The sequence below is a fragment of the Xenia sp. Carnegie-2017 genome, unplaced genomic scaffold (genome assembly GCF_021976095.1).
Source record: "Xenia sp. Carnegie-2017 unplaced genomic scaffold, XeniaSp_v1 HiC_scaffold_2, whole genome shotgun sequence".
NCBI lineage: Eukaryota > Metazoa > Cnidaria > Anthozoa > Malacalcyonacea > Xeniidae > Xenia > Xenia sp. Carnegie-2017.
The window spans coordinates 2053726-2075572 of NW_025813482.1; the positions used below are offsets into that span (position 1 = coordinate 2053726).

The following is a 21847-nucleotide window of genomic DNA, read 5'->3' on the forward strand; positions in this document are numbered from 1 at the left end:
AAAACACACCAACATATTAATGTAAGTAATAAATAATAAAAACAAAGTGATAATTATTTCATGTTATTAAAAGCAGACGAGAAGTCGCAGAAGGTAAGTCTTACGTATTGGTTAGGTATCCATCTGTCCAGATGTTCTGTGATGAAATGTAGATTGTAAATTTTTTATCTGTGTTTTCAAAGTCAAATAATTTCATTACGGTGCGATTAAAACTGTTCGCAGGACATAGATATAATTGTGCCGAATTTCTTTGATACAGACTTTAAATTTCATAGAGACAACGTACACAAATTTAATTTTTATTTTTTTCAGGTATACAATGGCGACTCGCAGAATGTGTGTAAATAAGCCAGATGTTTTTTGCTATATTTGTGGTGAATACACACTTGCACCAAATCGCAATACTGTCACCACCTTTATCAAGCGCGTTTACTATGCATATTTTGGCATGAAGCTCGGCGATCAAGACGAAAGTTGGACACCTCACATGGTTTGCAAAAGATGCACAGAGCATCTCCGTCAATGGAGCAAAGGCACGCGAAAGTCCATGAACTTTGGCATCCCCATGATTTGGCGAGAGCCTTCGAATCATGCAACCGATTACTACTTTTGTGCTATCAATGTCATGGGAATTAAAAAAAAAATCGCACAACACTGGAGTATCCCAATCTGCCGTCAGCTATGCGCCCTAATACTCATAGTGAAGAAATTCCCCGTACCTGTATTTTAAGATACAAATATTGAAGAAAGCAGTAGTAGCCAGGATGAAACTCAAAGCATTGCCACTACCGATGATGCATCCTTTCCCGATGACAATGATGAGCAGCCAAAATGTTTTCCCAAAACGAACTAAACGATCTTGTTCGCGATTTAAATTTGCCAAAAGACTCTGCCGAACTTCTTGCATCTCGTTTAAAGGACAAGAATATGCTAAATGGTAAAGTTAAAGTAAGTTTCTTCCGTACCAGGCACCAGGAATTTTTAAGATATTTTGCTCAAGAAAAAGAATTAGTCTATTGCAATGTCTAACACTACTATGTCTATTGCAATTACATAGTAGAGCTACTGAAACATCTCGGCGACTTTTTATCGACAGCAGCAAAAGGTCTTTGAAATGTGTGTTGTTACACAATGGAAATCAATTTGCATCTCTGCTATTGGCACATTCGACAACATTAAAAGAACAGCATGAAGCAATTAAGTACGTCCTAGAAAAAATTTCTTATGACCAACATAAATGGCTGATTTGCGTTGACTTAAAACTGGTCAACTTCTTGCTTGGTCAACAGTCTGGATTTACCAAATACCCATGCTTTTTATGCCTCTGGGATCGTACTCATCATTGCGTGAGAAAAAAATGGCCAGTACGTGAAGAGCTTGCAATATGTAGAGCAAAAAATGGTATTTTTAATGGTCCTCAAATTAGGCAGCTGATCAAAAACTCTCCCGCGTTGGAGGAGACCATGAATCCTGTTGAGCAACAAGCGTGGAATTGCTTTGTTCAGGTCGTGATGAATTTCCTAGGCAACACAAAAGCAGAGAACTATAAAGATCTAGTAGCAAACATGTTAGTGGCCTTTAGGAACCTTGGCTGCAATATGAGCATAAAAATGCACTACCTGTACTCGCACATGGACCGCTTTCCCGAAAATCTTGGCTCTTTAAGCGATGAGCAAGGAGAGCGCTTTCACCAGGACTTAAGAGAAATGGAATCACGCTACCAGGGAAGGTGGGACATGGTGATGATGGCGGACTACTGTTGGAATTTAAAAAGAGATGTGCAAGCACCAAGACATTCGCGACAATCAAAAAAACGAAAATTTAGACCGTAATAATGCAAACATTAAGTTTTCATTTTTAGTTACATGTACTGTACATGAAGTGTACATGATTCTTTGTTAGAATACTGCAATTTTATCATAAAAACTGACATTTTGTTTTGAAACATCATTAGTAAATCTTGAAAACATTGTTTTAAAAAAATATAACTATTGTCGCATAATTTTAAATTCAAATTTGCAAAAAAATTTGACCTCTGAGAGCAAAATGAATGTTATTTCTAGATTTAGCATAGCAAAAATATAGTAAATCAGTCAAAAAATATCAGACACCCTTTTAAAAAGTTTCTTTGTGTTGACCAGTGTTATCGCTTTATCGGCCAAGGCCACTTCCGCGTGCGCGCCAGGTTTAGATTTTGGAACTTTAGTAGAAGATGATGGAGGACGAAAGTGAACGACAAAGTTTTCCGTCATTAAAGACTCTCACTTCATCTGATTACAGAAATTTAAAAAATGAGCAAATGAAGGTAGTATTAATTCATTGGAAATGGATTTTGAAGAGATCTTTGTTTTATGTAGAAATCATTGTTTTTCAGACAGTTCAAGATTTGTATTTGCCACATATAGAATCGTTTAATTTTCTCATAGAAGGAGGTCTAGATCTAGCAGTTCAGGTATGATTTCAATAATGAATTAATTATTTAAAGTAAATTTCACTATGCGATTCAACAAACTTTACATTTGTTTGCCCCACTTGTATTTTAGGATACACTGTACCCATCATTGTACACACCGCATGATTTTTGCTGCGTTTGCAGTTTGCATTATAGTTGAAGACCCCTAGGGCCGAAGATCCATTGAATGGCAAAAATTTTCAAACTTGTAAAAAAAGTTTTTATTGTTCTTTTGACAAAGAAATTTTGCAATCTTCCAAATAATATTTTATTTCAATGACTGCACAGTTCAAATCGCATATTTTTCTCTTATATGAGATTTTTTAAACTTTGCCATCCAGCAAGGCACTATTCGGCCTTCGTGCAACTGACTCCTGGTTGTTTGCTAATGTTGAACAATCATTACTGATATAAAACTTATTTGAGTAAAACATCACTAATAACTTGGGAAAAGTACATGTATTATTCCTGATGGCAGTGTGAAGCTATTAACATAACTAAATGCACCTGGTTATTAAAGTGCATTAAAACATGAACTGTGGAGCAGGGGTTGGTTCATAGACAAGCAATTAATCGGGTGAAATTCACTGTCCCACACAGAGTCTGTTTTCATGCTATTGTGCAGTCCCCCCTACTTTTGAATAGGCTCTGTATTCCTTGTACATAAGTAAAATGTTGCATGGTTTCTTGGCATTTCATTTTGTCTCTTTCCTTTGTGTTTAATGATGCTCTTAAGATATAGAACTCCTACAGTTGCCATCATTTATCATGTGAATGAGTAATTCGTATATATATTTTCAGGATATCTTTCCAGAATCATTTGAGCTTCCAAACGGGCAGAAAGTTTTAATCTATTTCACTGTATGTATAACATAGTTCTATAATATTATTTGTCATCAATGAAATATTAATATTAACTCATTTTAATCTTTTCTAAATGGCTTTACCATTCAACTTCGCTTATGCAGATTATCACATGTTTATCTCACATAATATTTTCATACAATATTTTTTTCTTTTTTGCTAACCCTTCTTACAAGTATTTCTTCATGCTCTTTGCAAGAAACTGATGTTAGCCATTTCAATGAAGTTATAAAAATTGTCTACTTTAATTGAAGAATAAATTTGAACATCAATTCATTTTTGACTGATATTTTGTCACATACAATCTTACTTATGGTACACATGTTGAATATATGTAGCATCTAACCATTCTTTCCTTACTTATGGTACACATGTTGAATATATGCAGCATCTAACCATTCTTTCCTTCCTTATGGTACACATGTTGAATATATGTAGCATCTAACCATTCTTTCCTTACTTATGGTACACATGTTGAATATATGTAGCATCTAACCATTCTTTCCTTACTTATGGTACACATGTTGAATATATGTAGCATCTAACCATTCTTTCCTTACTTATGGTACACATGTTGAATATATAGCATCTAACCATTCTTTTTACTTATGGGTTGAAATATGTAGCATCTAACCATTTTACTTATGGTACACATGTTGAATATATGTAGCATCTAACCATACTTATGATGTTGAATATGTTTTTGGCAATTATAATTTTAAAAAGATTGATATCAGCTGGGCAGAGCAGAATATATGAATATTCACACCCACCCCCCACTTAACATTCTAGTTTTGCTCCTGCATTCTTTTAATGCTTGGTACCTAAAGAAAATTGTTTGAAATGAGGGCTTTGAATATTTCACTGTTTTATCTTATATGAAGTAATGTGAATTGAGTACTTTTTTGATTGATCATTACAACTGTGTTGTTTTACACATGCTTTTCGTTACTTTAAATGTTATATTGCATTGTTTTTCATTGTAGATTTAATCATTTAAAACATGTCTAGTAATCTTAAATTTGATTATTTATTCCCATTTCTATAGGGAGCCATTGTTGGAAAACCTACAATACCAGAAGAAAATGTTCATTCCAAATCGACAAAGATGTTTCCTGCTGAGGTGATACATTTTTTCCATTGACCGATTTGCTGTTTGAACTATTTTCTATATCATTTATCGACTAGTGGAATAATTTCAATTGTTATTGACTTTCAGTGCCGTCAAAGAGGTACAACATATAATGCCAAACTTCAAGTGTCTATTCAGTGGAAAGTTGATAATCAGATTTGTGGTAATCTTGTCAAAAGTATTGCCATGTTGCCGATTATGGTGAAGGTGATGTACATAATCTTGTTGTTTGTTTAGTTTCCTGATGGTTTCTTTCTTGTGTGTTGCTCATTTGTAACTTACATTATTATATTTGGTACATTTTTATCCATCCATTTGTATCATTGATTCCTTCATGTGCACTGCATGTATTGTGATAACTTGTCATTTCATATCACATGTTTGGATACGTTTGCTCATAATTTGACAGTTTAGCATCTTTGTTGGTTATGACTATTGTCAACTGTATCTCATTCAGTGGTGTTGACAAGGGGGAGGTGACAAATAAAGAGTAAATATTTTATTTGCCAATTTTTTCCATTTATTGATGAATCTTCAAGTTGGTAAATAACATTGACTTTTTTCAACTGAATTTTTTTTAATTAAATTAAATGAAGATATGATCTTCGCACTTTGCTGGACAATTTAAGCAATCGTCTCAGGACCTGAAAAAATCAGGTGACTCAACGGGATTCGAACCCATGAATTTCAAAACACCGCACTGCATAAAACATTCATAAGAATTTTTTTTGGAAGTTATGTAATCTTTGTAAAAGTACGTACACACTGTGTACCGCCCACGTGCTACGTACCAATTTCTCTAATTTTTACACCTTTAGTCAAAGTGCTGTTCGCTGTATGGCTTAAAACCAAAAGATCTTGTGGCCAATCATGAAGAAGCTGAGGTGCGGACTTTTTAACCATTGCAACTAATACAAATGTTTCTTTTTGTATTAAAATGCAAGAAAAATCATGTTTATATCATAAAGATATAGATCTTTTACACCACAAGTTTTTTAAGTTTCGTTGAAATGTTTTCCAAGCCTAGAACGTAGGTAACTGTCTCGATTATTATTATTATTATTGTATTCACTGGAATGTTGCAACAAAAGTATCTTTTCATCGTTTGGACCACTTTTTCTTCCATAACTTTAACTTTTCGTGATCATTTGTACTTTTACACCACTCGTGAAATCCTGACCAATTGACCATCAATATGTTTGTGGCATTCAGCCTAAGTATTCCATATTTTGTGCAATGCACCAATTTGAAGTGTTTTGCCGTCTTTTTAAAATTTTTGTCAATCGTCAAAATGTGCACAACTATCTACTTATGTACTTTGGATGTTGATATAGGAAAATGAATAGATATATTATCCACATGTAAACAACATAGCAACCTATTTTAGAAAGTACATACGTAAACTTTGAGGAAGTACTTTAGTTTAGTAGAATTGTCCATTACTTATGAGCAGTTTCCTGTTGCCTTCTCGTTCTTTTGATGCATTGAACAAGTAACTCATTAAGTGTTCATTTCATTATTTAGGAAGGTGGCGGTTATTTCATTATAAATGGTCTCGAGAAGGTTGTTCGAATGCTGATTCTTCCTCGAAGGAACTATGTAAATAAGTACACGAAACTTGTACTTGATGTTGCAATTGTTCGTCTAAATTTACCTGTTGTTTTCCTAGTAAATATACCAAATACTTTCCATGTAGTATCAACATATATTTGTGGTTTTATAATAAGGTTTTCAATGCTGGTGTCAATACCCTGACTTGAATATTTTAAGTTAGTAATCTAGACAAGTTCGATGAATCTTCTCTAGAAAGCGCCAAAATGAAATCATCATATATACGAGAAATTGAATTTGAAAAGTATTTGACATTATTCCATTTGTACGTACCTTAAAGATACTTTTATTAGTTAGTACCCTTATTATTAGTTTTTTTACTTTTCTGTTGGCAAAATGTCATGGCTTTTTGTCTTATTCATTTCATTTATATAACGAAATTTGTTTGCTCCATTCGGTCACTTAACGAGGGAAACTTGCACTCTCACAACTAGTGAAAAAAATAACTCTGCAGTTCGATGCAATCCTCTAATTTCGATTAAAAGGTCCTTTTGTTTTGTGTAGCCGTTAGCTCTCGTTCGTGCGTCGTGGAAAAAGCGTGGTCCTTTGTTTACAGAATATGGTGTGCAGATCCGCTGTGTGCAGAAAGATCAAACTGGCAATGTACGTAATTTAATTTAATTTAGCAATAATCTACATTTTGCTCGCATTTGTATCGTGCATTTGCGTCTGGATTCTGTTGTAAATCGTTGATTTTTTGTTGCATATTTCATGTAAAAATATGTCATATTTGTTTGCTGTAGATCATAGCTCCTCTATATTTATTTCTTATGTATAAAGATATGTCATAAAAACCACTTGTAGCCGACCATTTTAAAAATAAAACGTGCAAGAAAAGCAGGCTCCGCTGATAAAGCCATCTTGAAATTCTATATTTGAAGCAAAACAAGAGACGTCTGTGAAATAAAGTCTAAAATTTACACTAAATTTTGCCTTTGTTATTTTAATTCTAACATTGAATTGTACGATGGCCATTTTCTTCGGAATGTGCTTCTTCTTAAGATATGACATGTTTGTCTGTTATAGAGCATGGTACTTCACTATTTGACTGATGGCACCTGCTCTCTATCGTTCTCGTACAACAAGGAACAGTTTTTTATGCCAGTAATGTTAATATTGAAGGTATGAGCACATTTTTGAGATATTTTCAAAAAAATTCTTATGAAAAAGTATACTTGAATCAAGTATGTTTTTAAGGCTTTGTACGATACAACGGATCTACATATTTACAAAGAGCTTACTAAAGGCGAAGAAACGAACATTTTTCTAAAAGAGTAAGTTGTATTTGTTGTGCATCTTTGCACTTGTACAGATGAAATTATTGAAGATATTTTTCATTTAAAATGTGTAAAGAATGTTAGTGCTTTTGGTGTCCACATTATATCCACCCTCTAAGATCATCAGATTTAGACGCTTGATATTTTTAATAAGAGACTCGTGTGTTTGCTTAAGAACTTACGTTCAGCAGTTAGTTTTTTTTAAATGACGAGAGCAAGATAAGGAGAAGTTGTGGATATTTTCATGACTTCTTTTACATTTAAAACTGTATTACATGTATAGATTTTGATGAATTAGTTTCATAATGTTCTTCAAATATGGGTGTCAAAGGAGCAGTTAAAACTTATATATTGTATAAAACGTAGTTTACACCTTATATCTCTACAGTATTCCACATATATCCACACATACATTACCAGTCATCTTCGTCATTGTGCTCTGTTTTATTTAGTTGCGTTGCAACCATGTTAAGACAAGTTCAAGACAAAGAACTTACGAGTCGGACGAAGATCTTAAAATATTTTGGTATTTTTCATTTTTCGTAATTGTGCGTGCCGTTAGTGTTTCTTTTATCGTGTTTCATATTAGCGTCAAATGCCAAAGCGATCAAATCCAAGCAAACTAATAATTTTTTGTATACATGGTGTTGTTTGGTATCATATTGCTACAACGAAAGTTTATCATGTCAGTGGTTGTTTTGTAGTTTTTCATTAGTATTAAGTCGGTTGGATCTTGGATGTTGCACAAATACTATAAAACACTCGAGATATTTTTTAAAGGTGAAAGATTTCGCGTGAAGTTTTCCCTTCCTGAATGTTATACGGATATCTTTGTGGCTAAATTCTTAATTCGGTTCGTGAGTCTTTTCTTATTTACGTTTATTTTGCGCTCAACAATAAGAAAAATGTTTTGCTTTGAAAACGTATAGATGACACGACAAAGAGAGAATAAGTGTAAAATATTTTGATTGAAAATTACAAATGCAGCTGGAAACAAGGGAATAGGTTTATTGTGAGTTTTCAATTGTGATGTACATTTCATGGTACTGGTTAGGGGGTCGTGATTGTCATGTATTCACAATGATCTGAGTTATGTCACAAGTTGCATACTCTGTCGAATAACTGGAAACAAATTTCGTATTGTTTTTCTTGGCAAAAACCTTGATCTTTTTACCTTTGTCGTCTCATCTGTGAACATTCTGATAATGAGTTATTTATCACATACACGTATTTTTAGTGTTTTCTAACAAGGACAGTGTGTTGTTTAAAATTAAAATTACACTTGTTTAGTGTTTTTAACAAGGCTAATGTGTTGTTTGACATTAAAATTACACGTGTTGAGTGTTTTCTAAGATGGCTAGTGTGTTGTTTGACATTAAAATTAAGCCTAATTTTATTCTTGTAGGAAGTGTATTTGCATTCATCTGGAATCACACGTCGATAAATTTAATCTACTTGTGTAAGTTAGCAAATTTTGCCTGAAATCCAAAATGTTGGAGACTTATATTTGTCATAACATTGATTGAATAGTCAACATTCGGACTATTTTGCTGAACTTTTTAATTGGGAAACTTTTGGTCGTATACAATTTCATAAAACTGCATAACGTTGGTAGTCTTGTACGCTTCTTTATAATTTATTGATGCAGGTTTATGATAAAGAAGCTGTACGCATTGGCTATGGAAAAATGTGCTCCTGAATCTGCTGACAGTCTGATGAATCAAGAACTACTTCTTGGTGGCCATTTTTATCTCATGTTTTTAAAAGTAAGTTGGTATGAATTAATTATAATTCTCAGGTGCTGCGTACTAAAGTGACCAAAATGGTCGTTTTGGTAAATTTTGGTCCACCAGCTAATTTTAAAACTACAGCATTCCGACTTTGAATGAAATCTTTTGAATTCAAGATGTGAACTGTCGACAATAGTTCTCGACTTTATTTTATGACTTTCAACCATGTTTTATTTAAGCCCACAAACATAAATATCAATTGCTAAAAATGTTAAAACATGTGAAGTAATGTAAAATTTTCAATATTCAGGAACAGGTGTTGATTGCATGATATGTTCAGCTTTATTTAAGATGCGCAAAAACCGCAAATTATGATAATGTAATATATCAGTTAAAAAAGAAGTCTGCACCATGCAATATTTTCTTAAAATTGAATTTTCCTATTTCATTGATCGTGAGAGCATTTTATTATAACGAGCTTTTGACTTTTCCAACACTATATCTTTTTACTGCAGAGCCCTTTTTTTGAGTTTTTACATTTTTCTACGGACGCTATGTTCTTTAAAAAAGGTTGCGCATTGATCATGTTGAATGCATGAGACACACTAGGAAAAATCAAGACAACTTCTTTTTCAATTCTTTGCCAATTCTGACTAAACGAGCAAAGTATAAAACAATTCTTGCAAATAAGATAGACACATTCTTTGTCTACATTATAAATTCATATGTCGTTAAAGTTGGGAAAATAATTCATTCATAAACATTTTATCTTATTTTGATTCAAGAGTAAAAAGGTAATTGAAAATTATTTTATATTTTTATATTCGTTGTAAGTCTGTCAGAGTTTCTCTTTGATTGAATAACCCCCTAAAAAAGACCTCGCATCATTCCATGACAAAAGGAAGTATTTAGGAATTACTACTAAATTATAACTAATTATAACTGTAAATGTAACTAATTATAACTGTAACTAATTATTACTTACAAGTTTATGTCTGTTTGCAGGAGAAGCTTGAACTTTGGTTGAGGTCTTTACGATTCGCTCTGGAGAAAGATATTCAGAAAAATTCCCACGATTTTTCTTTAAACATTAGTAAGACTTGACGATAACATACAATGATATTACTTTACACTATAAACAACATAAAGTTTTTACAAAATATGTTATACATTGCATTGATTTTCTAATCTACATTAGCACGAAAAGACGTATCTGTAATTGAAGTCTTTTCAATATTTTTTCCAATAGTTTTTGGGGATGACTACAAATAATGTCTTTTGAATTTTTAACAGATTCAGTTCTCAAAGCCATGACTTCTTGCTTAAACTTGACTAATCAAATAAATTATCTCCTGGCAACGGGAACGTTGCGCAGTAAATCTGGCCTTGGCTTGATGCAGGTAACATGAATGCTGGCTATAAATTCTGAATATGCATTGACTCCTTTTTATGGACGGTTTATACCCTGTTTATACTGTACATATCGTTTTTTCCATTATTTTGATTTTAACAAAAATAGGTCGACTTTCAATATTGGTTTCACCAAGTCGTACAAATATTCTATTGAATCTTGTTGTGTCTAAAATGTTGTAAATCACGAATTTCATGTCACATCTTGTTTCGTTGAAATGTTATTTTTGATATTTTAAGTTGCATCATCATTGCTTGCATGTTTAAGTTGTATGTTACACACTTGTTGCAGATAATTTTGCGTTGCTTACATGTTTAGGTTGCAGGTTACTCACTTGTTGCAGATAAATTTGCATTGCTTACATGTTTAGGTTGCAGGTTACACACTTGTTGCAGATAAATTTGCATTGCTTACATGTTTAGGTTGCAGGTTACTCACTTGTTGCAGATAAATTTGCATTGCTTACATGTTTAGGTTGCAGGTTACACACTTGTTGCAGATAAATTTACATTGCTTGCATGTTTAAGTTGTATGTTACACACTTGTTGCAGATAAACTTACCATGCTTACATGTATAAGTTGTAGATTATACAGTTGCTTAAGATAGACTTACATTGTTTGCTCGTTGAAGGTTACACAATCGTTGCAGACGAATTTACATTGTTTACATTTTTAGGTGGCAGGTTATACAGTTGTTGCAGATAAACTTAACTATTACAGATACTTGTCACATTTTCGTTGCGTTCATCGTGGTGCTTTCTTCGCTCAAATGAGAACCACAACTGTACGAAAACTTTTACCCGAAACTTGGGGTAAGTAAGGGTTTCATGATTTGGTAAGAAGTGCTTCTTATAATTTTCATTACTGGACTTTTTGTATTCTCGTTCTACTGGCTTCATAAATATAAAAACAGTGGACAAAAAAGTATGCCCAAGTAAAATGCGGTTTCTAGTGAGCAACATTTAAAATGAGCAAATTCGAAAGTAGTGCAAAAAATAGTCATGGAGGGGCAAAATGTACCCTTATCACGATACGCGTTAAAATTATCAAGTGTCGCGAGACGTCATGAATTATTTCGCGTTTGTTCAGAACAAGTTTCTGTCAACAAGGACTGTTAACTATATCATTTACGCTTTTTCAAACAAATTGTTGGAGATTTTTGAATTAACAAGATACATTCTATTATAACTCATGAAAAACTCTTGTGTTATACTTTCATACAGGATTTCTATGTCCTGTGCATACTCCAGATGGTTCTCCTTGTGGATTATTAAATCATTTATCAGCTACATGTGAGGTAATTCACTTATATTCACATCGTGCATTTGTTTTGAAAATTCTACTGTCAGTGCTTTTCATTAAGATTCAAGTATACTCCCTGCCGACTTGCCGAATAATTGAGTTATTAAACGTGTATTTTTTCTAAAGTTTAATCTGTGTTTTTCCTTCCTTGATGAAATACGGTGAATGACCCTTTCACGAATACATACAGAAGTAACGGCCTCAATTATTGGTAGAGATGGTTTACTTTCATTTCAATTTACCTTCATACAGGGGTGGCAGTGTGACCAGATTTAGTAATTTTTTACCAGGTCCGCTTTGGTGGGCTTAAACAGACCCAACTGTTTTACATAATTGCAACATTTAGAACAGGGGGGGAGCAGTCAACACAGATCAACGCATTTTCGGAGATAAATTTTTCATATGTGGTCACACCGAGGGATAGGCTTGGGAGTGGGGGGAGGGGGTGGGTGCGCAAAGGTGTGCATATCCTAGCCTTCGCTAGATAGAGATCAGATTTTTACTTATTTAGGTCGTGAATGCTCAATGTAATACAAGTAATTTTCCTCGGTTGCTGTGTTCACTTGGCATGACTCCATTAGATTGTCCAAGATCACAATCCGCTTCTTCCTGTTATCATGTCTTATTGGACGGGAAAGTTTTGGGTTTTATTGAAGAACAATGGATCGACGTTTTAGTAAAGAGACTGAGAATGTTAAAAACTGAACAATTGGAGCAGGTCTGTCAATAAATATTTTCAACATTTTTGCACGAATGGAAAAAAGTCCTTTATCCTTTATCTTGTTTTCAGTGTGTGAAGTTTGCTCAAAATGTTTCTACACATTCACGCACAAAATTTTGTAAAAATTAAACACTGGAAATAAACGGCCTTTTATGCTTTTTGGTGTAGAGTACTCTTAACTGAAAACCCCGATTTCTGGTTGCATTTTCATGTTTTTTGTCTCAAAAATCAAAATGGTTTGCAAAGTTTGAACAGGTTTTTGCCTCTATCCAATATTGATAGATTACTTGGCGGCCATGTTGATAGATTACTTCAAAGGACAGATACTCAACAGAGCACAAAATCAGCAGAAATTCTTTTTACTATATTGGTTTTTCTACGAACATAGCAAACAGTGAATACACTCTATTCGTAAATATCTGTAGAACCACACCTTGATATGTATTGCCTTTATTTCTTTGCCACGCTGGAAAGGTGTTCGATATGAAAAAGTTGTACCTTGAATAAAGTGTGTTACGAATAAGTCTGTACAATGTCTGTATTAAGTATTGTCTTCGTATCTTTATTCAAATAAAAACAGTACTTGTTGGAGAGATAGCAATTTAATGTTTTTTATATTTTCCTGTTCGACACGTAGGTTCCCAAACATTTAGAAATTTGCATGGTTCCATTCACCGAAAGTGCGAGTCAATATCCGGGACTTTATTTATTCACAACTCCTGCAAGGATGATGCGATCTTTGCTCAATGTGGCAGTCGGTAAACCAGAGATGATTGGTACTTTTGAACAGGTGAACATACATGCAAGTCGTTTTTACGAAATATGTAATGAATGATGAAAGAATATTTGCGTGTCATCTGATGGTAATCTTATCTTTGTGTTTTTGACCTAAACATGATGATGAAACTACCAAAATGATTGCACATCGATTTCTGACATTCACTGTAACATGTGTATATGTACACGATTTCGACAATCCATAAACTCTCACTGTATGGTTCATTTAGTTATTTGATGAGGGCGGCATTAATTTTTTTGATCAATTTTTTCAGGTTTATCTCGATGTTGCGATTATACCTGAAGAAGTTTATGCTGGGTGAGTTGATATGCCCAGCGGCATCAGTGCATGGCGAATAGACAAACTTTTTGTTGTTTTTTTTTTGTATAAATTTCTTATATCCTTTTTAGATTACTACACATATGGAAATAACACAAACAGGATTTTTAAGTGCCATTGCAAGCCTAACGCCATACTCGGATTTTAACCAAAGTCCTAGGAATATGTATCAATGTCAGGTGCGTAATATGATAAAAGAGATCAAGCGACAGATTTCTTCATCGCATGTCACTGTAACTTTGTTCAGTTTTTTATTATTCCACGGAAATTTTCAATTTTTTTTAAGTGGAAGGATTTGCTTTGCTTTTATTTGCAGTGTACTTAGTAGTTTTTACTTCTTCAACGCGTGTCTTAAATTTTCATAAGAAATGTAAATTATCCAATGGAATCATATCATCACATAAGACATTGTGTTTTCGATGTCAGGTATAAATACTAACAATCTAGAACCGTTAAGTTTCAAATTATTATCTGAAATTTGGAGGCGAAGATTCAAGTTTTTTCTTAGACACCTATAGCGAAGACATGGAAGGGATATAAGAAAAAGTAATGGACGCTTGCTAGTCATTTTTACTTCACCAATAGTCGTTTTGCCATTCGTTTCTTAAAATTTTCGAGAAAACATGTTTGAATTAATTTCTCGCCGAATATCAGAGGTTCAAATCACATACAGAATACGCATTTACTTACCATTTGGACGCTCAAATTTTACCCATCTCAGAAATTGTCTTAGAATAGGATTATTCTCCCAGCGGGTCTTGTTGTGAAACTGAACAATGTTTTTTCATGAATTATTTTATATTCAGGCAATTTAACTACTTCGTCACTTAAGTGATAAAGTGTTTCTCATTAAACTGCTTTTGTACGTAGATGGGCAAACAAACGATGGGGACACCTTGCCACTCAATACCGAATCGTGGCGATAATAAGTTATATCGAATACAGGTAAATCCATTGATATCCATCAACGTCCATGCAACATGGTAAGTTCAAATAATCGTATGCCCACCACACAATTCTTAGACTCCTCAGACACCGCTAGTAAGACCAAAGTCTCACCAGGATTATAATGTTGATGATTATCCACTTGGAACCAACGCTGTTGTTGCAGTTGTATCATACACTGTAAGTGTAAATGTTCATCTTAAATTCTATCATATAGCTACAATCTTACTCAAATTTTACAGACGTTTAACACCTACATTTTCTTTTAAATTTTTGCATTTATTGATATATGTGTATTTAGTTCATAGGTGTAAGCAATTTCTCATTCTTCTAGTCTCGACTCTTAATCATTATCCTTGAGAATTGCTTTTTTTACCCACAGTGATCAACACGATTTATTTAATATGACTACGGTTAATAGAAACTAACACAGTTTAACATCCATATATAAATATTACCCCTCCCCCACCATCAAACTTTCGACTACCTTTGTGCTAGTTCTTGACAGACGGTACTTTGCAATCTAGGGTTATGATATGGAAGATGCCATGATACTGAACAAAGCTTCTTACGAACGAGGCTTTGCCCATGGGACAATTTATAAAACCGAGGTACATTTTGTTTTTAACTGTTGTGTTGTTTTTTATTTTGTGCCAATGAATCGTGAACTGGAATGTAAGATTTAAATTCCATTTTGTAAATCTCTTTATAAAATACAAACAATAAGACGCGTGCACTGATTCTTCTATAGCTGAGTTTGCGTGAGCCTGTACAAGCCGATCTGAGCTCAATCATTGAAGCTCAATTAATTAAATCAATTAAAGAGAATTTACAAATGAATCGTGAATACTTATCGTGAAATGTTAGAGAAAAATTAAAACACTTGTTTTAAATTCATCCATTTTGCATCATTGTTATTTTATACAAGAAGTAAAAAATGTTTTTCGTGTTTTTCACTGGTTTATGCAAACCTTGGAGACGTTTGTGTGAACTCTCAAGTGGTGCAAATCCTCGAGCAGAGGCACTGATCTGCTCTCGGGTTCTCCAAAAGGTCTGCTCTGCTTGCATAAGCCTGTTAAAACACCTTTAACATTTTCATTTTTTAATTGCTAACTGGTTGTTTCTTTCGTTACGTAGATTGTTGATCTTTCAAAACATTCAAATAACTCGCGAAATGTCACACTTATATTTGGTAAGATTACACTTCAACATATCATTCTTTGAAAGTTGTTCATTTAAACGCTAAATGATTTCTATTTTCATAATCCAAATTTGAAAGATTTGTTTGTTTTCGTGCGTTAAAGAAATGCATTTGTTTCAGGTTTTTAGCCGTTTCACTTTCAGAAAGTTTTTACAGTCAACTTATGTGTCGTTCTCAAGGTGGTTGTGATACATAGTGTAAAGTACATGTCTACCATTTGGTATTTGTAGGCTGTCTTCCTGGTGATAAGCTGCTTGCTTCTGGCAAATTAGACCAAGATGGTTTTCCACCAATTGGAACTAAGCTGGAGATGGGTGACCCCTGCTATAGGTTGGTGCTATATACATAGGTTTTCATGCGACAAAATTTTGTAATCAAATTAATGCTTTACGAAATTTCAATTTTTTATATGGGACAGTGTTGTGTGTTTTTTCATAAAAGGTTAATTAATGAATCTATAAAATGAATGTTAGTAATTTTTGTTGGGAACATTGGGAAGAACTGAAAATTTTTGAAGAAACTGTTTGTAAAAGTGGTATTGGTTTATGCAGTTATTGTTGTTCGTGTAGTGATAATCATGTAACAGATGCGCCATTTTACAAAAAGCAACCTACACGTTCACTGGATTTGGACTTTAAAAGTGTCACTTATTGAGAGACTGGAAAGAAAATGTAACCTTCATTTCTGCACTTAAATTTTTATCTGTTCATAATTTTGTCCAGATTTAGCAAGCATAGAATTGTTCATCAATCAGTGGATTTATAAGCAAGGCCACCGATATGTACACGCGCGTACCTATTTTAATATGTATTTTTCATAGACGGCTTTACGTCTCTTTTGTAACGTTCAGTTAACTAATGTTTGAATTTCTCCCTCGTTCAGTTATATTGATCTTACTACGGGTGCAACCAAAGTGAAATATTATACTTACATGGAAGCTGCCTATTTAGATTCTGTAAGTATATAAGTTTTCTTTACTCGTAAACAAGACGTTGGGATGTCATTCCATAGTTATAAGTAACTCATTTTTTAAAGTAAATGGTTTGAACACGGGAGTATCGTTACATGCTTGTAAATGTAGATCGTCCAGGTTGGTATAGTCCTGAGAAGGACTGCTTTTGTTGTTGTTGACTGACGTTTCGACTACCTTAGCGGTAGTCATCTTCATTTGACTCTGAAGATGACTACCGCTAAGGTTGTCAAAACGTCAGTCAACAACAACAAAAACAGTCCTTCTCAGGACTATACCAACCTGGACGATCTACATTTACAAACATGTAATTCATTTTTATTATACTTAAAACTTAAAAGTACCCCGTTTTTTATTATGATAAGTATGAATATCTCATTATTAGGAACTTTGCAGTATTATGAGTAGGGGCGAACGTTAAAGGGATGAAAAATATTTAAAATTTACGTTTTATCAGTTTTGAGCGATACAAATCAGTGAACAATTGGTCAAGCGAATTGCGCATGCTCGAGCATTCTTTTATTGTTTAACTTGATCGTGACGTTCTGTTAAAGGCGAAACGTTGTTATAAACTTGTTAAATTATGACTAAATAGAATAAATAAGTTAATGTATTTTATCGTAGGGTACTGTGGTGTGAATATCAAATTAAATAAATTAGCGTTTTTACGAAGACTGTCGTATCGATCTTGTAACTCATTTTGTATCGTTGAAATGTCATCAAACGTCTTGTCACTATTTTAGGTGAAATTTCTCGGAAATGATTGTGGTGATGGTGAGTTGCAGAGAGTTTCGTTAAAATGGCGAATACAGGTTAAATATGTCCTTTGCTCGACTTACAAAATAAAGAAAATTTGAATATCTCTTACGTTTTTTCTCGTAGAGAAATCCTATTATTGGTGACAAGTTTTCAAGTCGTCATGGGCAGAAAGGTATTTGCAGGTAAATAATTTCCTACTAAAATGTTGGTTTAATAAACCCTTAATAACCGAGCGCGAGGTCATTACGGAGAAATATATCGGACCGAAGTTTTTTTTAGAGGTCTGATATTTCTTAGTAAAGACCGAGAAAGCGAGGTTAATAAAAGTTTATTATATGGCATTATTTGACCTGAAACGAAGCTTGCTTTCTTTCTCGTCCTTGCTGTTTTTTACCGTTTGGCTTTCACTTTTCTAGTTTTCGTCCATAAAAAATAAATCGTTTCAAATTGTATCGGATAGTTTAACTGTTTTCCCAGTGTTTTTCCTTCGAATCACATTCGTAAATGGTTTTTTCTTTTGTTTATTTTGCGTTTTACTGTTTGCATTGCGAAGTTTGTTTGCATTTGACGGTAAAATTACGCGTTTTGGACGGTGGTCGATTACTGGAAAATAATGGACCGACAAAAATGTTTCTGAGCCAATCAAAGCGCGCCATTTCGCCGGAAGTGACGTTTGCCATATAACAATTACGTATAATATAGCTTGCAATGTTGGTTCTCTAAAACAGCATTTAAATTTGTCAACATTAAGATTGAGAAAAAGGTATTTTTATTTTGTTTGTCAGTGTACGTTAATTACAACCTTTATCAAAATTTATTATAAATTTGGCCTTCAACCAACAGCGCACAAACACTATAGTCATTTGTCAGTTGAACATTTTTACATAAACTGACCAATTGGTTATTTGGTGTGACGCCCGAGTAAATTGATGAGAAACATTTTCTGAAACAAGATCCACAACATCAAATTAATCATAACCCTCATTATTTTGTTAGTCAAAAGTGGCCTGCCGAAAACATGCCGTTCTCTGAATCAGGAATGACTCCCGACATCATTTTTAACCCTCATGGCTTTCCATCTCGTATGACTATTGGTAAGAGTCACGTTTTATTTGTTTGACCAGAAGTATACTTTGGGGCGATGGACTAAATATATTTTTTAAAGAGTATTGCGGTATATATCGTGAATTATTAAGATTTGTGCATCAGAACAAGTTTATATTTTGGCTAATTTACCCATAGAAGAAACGGAATTAAATATACAGTGTGGTCAAACTGTTTTGTTTCAGTAATCTCAAGAATCCCAGCGATAACTAACTTAAATTCAGGGCATACATATTTACATACTTCGTGGGTCGGCTTGCATCGTACAACTGTTCCATGTACATACAAACGAAATACATTATATCCAAAATAAAAAAAACTTAAACGTAATTCAAACTTACGTACCCTTTTTTGTCAAATTTCAATTATAAATGGTACTGGTCTTTCAATGTTATAAGACATCCAAGCCAAAAATAAGTGCAGTTCAATACACTGCCAACGAGGCTAAGAAAATAAGCCTAAGAAAAAGTATTGAGGCGGATTTTTATTTTTTCATAGTTTTGCTTTGAATGATAAAAACAAAAACTTATGAATAAAAAAACTGAATGTCCTTTTAATATATATACACTGTGTTAAATTTTAAAGTGCCTATGAAACGAAAATTTTGCTTCTAAAATTATTTTTGCAATGACCAGAACTTTTGAAATGACAGTGTACTTTCTAAAACAGTTAAGACATATCTCTTTTCATTTTCGTGGTTTTCATGTTTTTGTTATTTCCAATTTATCCAACTTCTTACGTCATATTGCATAATAAGTTCCCACAATGTTTCAAATACTTTTCAGTTTCCTGACAACTTTAGATTGATACCAGTAGGCAACATTTTATACCATTAACCCACGTCACAATGAAGGGAACTCTGTCCTTGTGTAGTACAGTATCAACAATTTTAATTCTCATTATGCAATGTGATGTGACAAGTATATAAATCAGACAAAGCAACAACCTCAATATCTCAAAAATCAAAAGTGATATACATAAACTGGTTTAGAATGGCCGTTGTCATTTTAAAATATCTCTTTAAAAAAAGTAGAACTCAGTTAGCAAAATTTTCGTTTCATATGCACTTGAAGGATTCAATATCATGGAGATAAACTGACCTGGGCCTTAAATTGCTTTGTTGTCGGAATCATCAACTGCTCTCAAAAAACTAACATTTTAAAGCTCCTCAATTTTTAAAAGCTTCGATTACGACATTACTGTTCGTGTTTGAATTTCATTTAATATCAAATAATCCCTTTGGCTGGACACAATTATCCTTTTGGATTTCACTGTTGATTAATGAAAATATGTTTTGCTTTCCTTGACGTCATGCTTGTTGTAACTTATTAGTTTACAACTATTTCTTGATAGGAATGATGATCGAGAGCATGGCTGGAAAGTCGGCAAGTATGCATGGCTTGGTGCATGATGCTACTCCATTTACGTTTTCTGAAGATGTTTCTGCCATTGATTATTTTGGAAAGATGTTAATAGAAGGTAACAGGAGCACAAAATTTAAATTTGTTACCAAAACAAGAAAACCAAAGCTTTTACGATATATGTTTGATGGTTTTTTTTGTCTTTATTGTAGAAGTCTAGCAATTTAGTCTTCTTCATTTTTTAATGCCTAAAATTGTTTTTAGCTGGCTACAATTATCATGGTACCGAAAGACTTTACAGTGGTATCACGGGGAAAGAATTTGAGGCCAATATTTTCTTTGGTATCGTTTATTATCAACGTCTTCGACATATGGTGTCTGATAAGTATCAGGTATAAACATGGTGTCTTATAAGTATCGGGTATAAATATGGTGTCAGATAAGTATGAGGTATAAATATGGTGTCTGAGGTATAAATATGGTGTCAGATAAGTACGAGTTATGAACATGGTGTATGAGGTATAAATTTGGTATTAAAGGTATAAATATGGTGTCAGATAAGTATGAGGTAAAAATATGGTGTCTGAGGTATAAATATGGTGTCAGATAAGTACGAGTTATGAACATGGTGTATGAGGTATAAATTTGGTATCAAAGGTATAAATATGGTGTCAGATAAGTACGAGTTACGAACATGTTGTATGAGGTATAAATGTGGTATCAAAGGTATAAATATGGTGTCAGATAAGTGCGAGTTACGAACATGTTGTATGAGGTATAAATGTGGTATCAAAGGTATAAATATGGTGTCAGATAAGTATCAGTAGAGTAGACCCTTAGCAAATATTTTGATGACGGACCCAAATTTTATCAATTCGAACATTGATATTATTAAAACTATTCATTCACTAATGTCCTTAAACTATGATTTTCTTCGATATTTCGCAATTTATGGCCAGATCCTATCAATGTTTCTGTGTTGCCAAATTGCATGCACATAAAGATATGGCAATAATGAATTAGTTTACGCAGACTGATAAAACCTGCTCTAGGTGAGGGCAACTGGTCCTGTCGATATCCTAACTCAACAGCCTGTACAAGGTCGAAAACGTCAAGGAGGAATACGTTTTGGTGAAATGGAAAGAGATGCATTACTTGCTCATGGAACTTCTTTCCTTTTACAAGACAGATTAATGAATTGTTCTGACCGATCAGAGGTAGTTATTTACCTTCTTTTTAAATAATGTCGAGTAATTAACTTTAGCCATGTAAAAAGTAATATTTTCTACTTCATATTTTCTAGCGTTGTGAACAAATACTACAAAATTTAAATTTCAGGGTCATGTTTGTGTCAAATGTGGCAGTCTTCTCTCTCCGATTTTTGATAAATGCTCTACGGAAATGGCTGCCGTCTCTTCAAATAGGACGAGAAAATGGAGGTGTAAAACTTGTGAAACGAGTGAACACATAAAAGTTTTGTCTTTACCTTACGTCTTCCGTTATCTTGTAGCAGAACTGGGTGCGATGAATATTAAAGTATCTTTAGACGTGAAGTAAAATAACTTTAAAGAAGATAAATGTTTTTGTGTGGTTGAATATAAGGAACGTTCATTGTTACAAAAACTAGTTTTCAGTTTTACTGAAACTCTGGATTTTTGTGTGGGGGAGGGTGGGGGGAGCTTGGCCGACGACAGCGAGGAATTTAGAGGGCATAAGGTATCCACAGGGGGTATTTACCGGAGATGTGTTAATTTTTTCATGCTGCAGATACTTCATTCGTTGTCATTGTCAAACATAGTCAAAATGACTTTCTCGAACAGTTGAACATCATAACACATTACACTGACCTGTGTGTTGGATTTGTTGATTTTTTACAGGAATATGGGAAAA

The 21847-nt window shown here is 33.6% G+C and overlaps 1 protein-coding gene across 1 annotated transcript; it reads left to right on the forward strand.

Annotated features, from left to right (window-relative positions):
- The first annotated feature begins 2200 nt into the window (after positions 1-2200).
- LOC124439997 (DNA-directed RNA polymerase I subunit RPA2-like) lies at positions 2201-21580 on the forward strand. Its single transcript, XM_046990306.1, has 35 exons — positions 2201-2305; positions 2375-2452; positions 3254-3313; positions 4365-4439; positions 4536-4655; positions 5267-5332; positions 5973-6047; positions 6564-6662; positions 7086-7181; positions 7257-7333; positions 7789-7862; positions 8117-8189; positions 8742-8795; positions 8985-9102; positions 10072-10159; positions 10360-10466; positions 11154-11289; positions 11701-11774; positions 12291-12497; positions 13138-13290; positions 13553-13596; positions 13688-13796; positions 14488-14562; positions 14641-14742; positions 15090-15173; positions 15700-15754; positions 15994-16093; positions 16646-16718; positions 17477-17545; positions 17616-17674; positions 18489-18586; positions 19950-20075; positions 20222-20349; positions 21010-21174; positions 21296-21580. The coding sequence occupies exons 1-35, from the start codon at positions 2213-2215 to the stop codon at positions 21512-21514; spliced, it is 3429 nt and encodes a 1142-aa protein (XP_046846262.1). The 5' UTR covers positions 2201-2212; the 3' UTR covers positions 21515-21580.
- Positions 21581-21847: the final 267 nt, after the last annotated feature.